General features: G+C 28.9%; 1 protein-coding gene across 1 annotated transcript in view; it reads left to right on the forward strand.

The window, feature by feature from the left end:
* The first annotated feature begins 2,705 nt into the window (after positions 1-2,705).
* LOC117179828 overlaps positions 2,706-4,612 on the forward strand; it is a 30,852-nt gene continuing 28,945 nt past the window's right edge. The window contains exon 1 of the mRNA XM_033371965.1: positions 2,706-3,039. Coding sequence (XP_033227856.1) covers positions 2,785-3,039 — 255 coding nt within the window. The 5' untranslated portion in view covers positions 2,706-2,784. The remainder of the gene's footprint in view (positions 3,040-4,612) is intronic.

Here is a 4,612-nt window from a genome sequence, read left to right on the forward strand (position 1 = left end):
TAAGAGACACATTGGAGCATGTATTGAATGTATATTGTCAAAAAATAAAGTTGGTAAGCAACCCGGAGAGTTACATCCGGTTCCGGTGGGAAAAAGACCCTTCGAAAATGTACACCTTGATCACCTTGGACCTTTGATCACGAGTACACATGGTAACAAATATGTTCTTGCTTTGATTTGTAATTTAACCAAATTTACGCGATTATACGCAGTTCGGGATGGAAAAACCAAAACAAATCTTAAGAAAATCTAAGAATTCCTAAGTAGATTCGGAGCACCTGTAAGGTTTATTACAGACAGGGGAACGTGTTTTACGTCAAGGGAATTTGAAGAATTTTGTAAGAAATTTGGAATCCGACACACATTAAATTCTAGCCGTCATCCTCAAGCTAATGGTCAGATAGAAAGTCTGAACCAAACTATATTACCCGCAATGCAAGCTAACTTCACTGATTTTGAGGGACGAAAATGGGATTTGGAATTAACTAAATTAGAACGGGACTTGAATTCCTCCGTAAACAAAACTACGGGCAAATCTCCTTTCGAAATGCTGTATGGCTATGTTCCGCGATTTGAAAACGGTTTAACGAGAGAACTCTCGGTCAATTCGGAAACCTATCGTCTGCCAGTAGAACTTCGAGATGAAGTAAGAAAGGTGATTGAAAAAGCTCAGAAAGTTTCGAAAGATAGATATGATAAATCGCGAGTTCTTAATGTGAAATATAAGATCGGTGACATTGTTTATATGAAATCTAATCCTATTGCTACGGGTGAATCAACAAAACTTCAATCTCGATTTAAAGGGCCCATGGTGATTACTTACGTATTACCATCTGATACTTACGGAGTACAGAGTTTGGTAAGAAAAGGGAAGCGAGGTCAAACCACCGCTCATGTGAGTCAAATTAAAATTTGGCGCGGGTGGAATGACGAGCATGAATGTAAAAATAATGTAAGCGAATGCGACGATGAAAGAAATGAAAAAGATTACGAAGGCAACGATTTCAATGAGATTGTAAATAAAGATAGGAACAAGAACGAGGAAGATAAAGAGAAACCGGCAAGTGATTTAGAACTTGTAACCCAACACTATCAAGTAGATAGAACAGCACCCGAAAATGTAAACTTGCGAAGCAGTAAACGAGAACGAAAACCGCCAGTCAGGTATGATAGTTCTACAATGTAAAAAGAAAATGAAAACTAATATGTTCTTCGAAATGATAAACACAGATTTTTGTTCAAAAAAAAAAAATTAATTAAATTATTTTTGTACTTCGAGAGCTTGGGGACCAAGCTCCGCTAGAATGACCGAATGTTAGGGATTTATTTCTTTTATCCATACTTTTTGTCTCTAGAATTAAGTTGGCAGAAGTGTCGATGCATACGTGCGTAGTTGCAAGTGGCTAGCGAGGGAGTCGATTCGAGTCCGTTCGTGGATGTAGATTGGTGCCGAAAACGAAGCGGGGAAAAAGGCCGTACTTAGCGCTTGGCAAAAGGTCGATAAAGCGAGGCTTAGGAGCCGAAAGAAATACAACGTTTTCGAGTTAATTTTGGGCAAACGTGCCGCCTGTAAATAGAGTTTTTTTGTTTAAATACTATTATAATAATAAACTCATTCTATAATTATGTGAAGTGGAATTCGCAAATTCTTTTATCCTTGAAACTTTAGTTATGAATAATTGGCACAATATTATAACACTTTAACGATAAAAATATTTACAAACTTATAATTAAAAAATTGTTCATTAAAAAAAAATACTAACTTTTCCATTTATTATGTTTCTAATTTTTAAAATTTTTGTAACTGTAGAATTTATAAAAGTTTTAAAAATTGTATTTTTCAGTTTAGCAACATTTAATTTAAAAATTTTCAATTGAAAAAAACAGCCCCTCTTAAAACGTCAAATTGAAACATTACACATTTTTATTAAAAGTGAAAACTTTTTTAATAAGCTGTTAAATTACTTTTCTTTTAAAACATTTACAAATTAATCATTGTTCCATTTTTATTTTTACATCATAATTTCTTTGGAAATCACTTTCGGCAAACTAGGGATAAAATCATTATTAAACAAAAAATAAAAAAAACGTCTTTACATTTTCACAGAAACATTAAAATGATTTTTTTGTCTATCTTCAAATATTTCAAAAGAACATAAAAAGTTGATTTAGAAATTTTCAAAAATCTACATTTTTTGGAATTTTTTCAAATTTTTAAGTTTTTAAAGCCTCTAAATATCTTTTACAGTGAATCTAATTTTTTGTATAACTTTTAATAAATTCTGGAAAATAAAAAAATTGCCTTAAAAGCTGCCATGGTTATAAATTAACTTTTTTTTGTTAAAAATTCACATTTTCATGTTAAAAAACCAATTGATTTGTAGAAAATTCGTCTCTGCGGTTAAAATTGCAACTGGTTGAAAATTAATCCTTTTTGATTGAAATATCAATTTTGTATTATATTCATGTAATTTTACAAAAATAACCAATACAAAATTATATCTCAAAACTTAATGACACTTTTATTTCGTTATGGTAATTAACTATATATTTTTATTATAATTTTGTACAAAAAATGAGATTTATCATTAATTCAATTTTTAATTTCGCGGGACTCAGGCTAAAACAAGCGCGATCTAGTGTCTAGTGCTGTTATTACGATATAGAGGGCGTTCAGCTTAAGCGGCGAATCCAAAATTGTTATGAAAATACAACATCATAACCTCTTTATCGTGATGTGTTGATGAGACTGTTTGATGTCGATGTCAACTAAAAATTGAGAAAATGTCTCAACCGTGGGTGAAACGTTGTGATATAAAGTATTGTAAAAATAATAAGTTCAGTCAAAGAGATGCTCCAACCGTTCATCCAACTCCGAGATGTCCGCAATTGTTTCAAAAATGGGACCAGCAAGTCAGATGCACTGGAACGCGTTTACCTCGAAATGGTCGATTATGCGAAAAACACTTTGATCCTGACGATATTATGGAATTCGGGTGTTCAAAAAAAGTTAAACAAGCTTCAAATACGATCGTCACTGTAAGTTTAAGTATTTGAGATTACAAAATATTTTTATTTGTACAATTTCTCTATGGCCGATTATAGAATTCTGGAGATTTTGGACTGTCAAAAAAGGCGAATTTGTAACAAAACAGTTAAATTGTTCACAAAAAATGATCAATTTTTAACCAAACTAAAATAATTAAATTTTTAACAAAAAATAAACCCAAATAGTTGGATTTTATACCAAAAAAGTTTAATTTTCAATCCAAACAGACGAAATTTCAATAAATCATTTGAATTATAAACCCAAAAATATAATTTAAAATATGAATGATCTACAAATATTATAATTTTCTACAAAACTGTGGAATTTTAGGAGAATAGTTTAATTTTTTAACAAAATAACTGCATCTTCAGCTCAGACGAATTTTTAAGCAAACAGTTGAAATTTTAGCTGAGAATAAACACGAATTTTCGATAAAAAAAAAGTTTATTTTCAATCAAATAGTTGAATTTTTAACCAAAACTTTTGAATTTCTATCTAATCAGATTATTTTTAATCATAAATTTGAAAAGTTTCCTACAGAACAATTGAATTTTCAAAACAAAAAAAATTATATATTTTCAACCACATATTAAAATTCACCACATAGTAAAAATTTAAATTTTCTATCCAAGTAGTTTAATTTTAAACAAAAAAAGACGAATTTTTTTATAAAAAAGTTTTTTTTCATAGAAAAAGTTGAACTTTTTGAAAAATAACTGAATCTTCAGCATAAACGCACCAATTTTAAACAAAAACTTTAATTTAAAGATAAAAAATATGAATTATTGACCAAAAAGTTTATTTTTAGCACTATAGTTGAATATTTAACCAAAATTGTTGAATTTTCAACCCAAACAGACGAATTTTTCACCGAAAAAGACGAATTTTCTCAAAAACAGTTAAATTTTCAACATAAAAAGTTAATTTCCAAAAACATAGTTGCATTTTATACAGAAATAGTTGAATTTTTAACTTATCGAAACTATTTTTCAACAGAAAAATACAAATTTTGTTGACAAATTGTTGATTTTTCAACGAAACCGTTAATCTTGCAATCAAAATAGTTGAATTTTAAACACAAAAAGGTGAATTTTCTACAAAAAAGTTTTTTTTTATGAAAATAGTTGAACTTTTTGAAATATAACTGAATCTTCAGCATAAACGGATCAATTTTTTAATAAAAACTAGAATTTGAAGCTCAAAAATAGGAATTTTTGACAAAATAGTTGATTTCCCACCAAATAGTTGAATTTTTAAACAAAATTGTTGAATTTTCTACCAAAACAGACGAATTTTTAACCTGTAAAGACGAATTTCCTACAAAACAATTAAACTTCCAACCAAAATTTATTTTTGATCAAAATATCGAATTTTTTATTAAACAGTTGAATTTTCGACGAAAAATTACCATTTTCTATCAAAATAATTGAATTTCGAAACCAAAAAGACGAATTATCTACAAAAAAAACTTGAATTTTCAACAAAAAATTTAATCTTCAACGAAATAGTTTTTTTTTTTAATTTCATACGAAAATAGTTGAATTCTTATCCTATTGAAACTAT

This window comes from Belonocnema kinseyi, chromosome 9 (genome assembly GCF_010883055.1).
Source record: "Belonocnema kinseyi isolate 2016_QV_RU_SX_M_011 chromosome 9, B_treatae_v1, whole genome shotgun sequence".
Lineage (NCBI taxonomy): Eukaryota > Metazoa > Arthropoda > Insecta > Hymenoptera > Cynipidae > Belonocnema > Belonocnema kinseyi.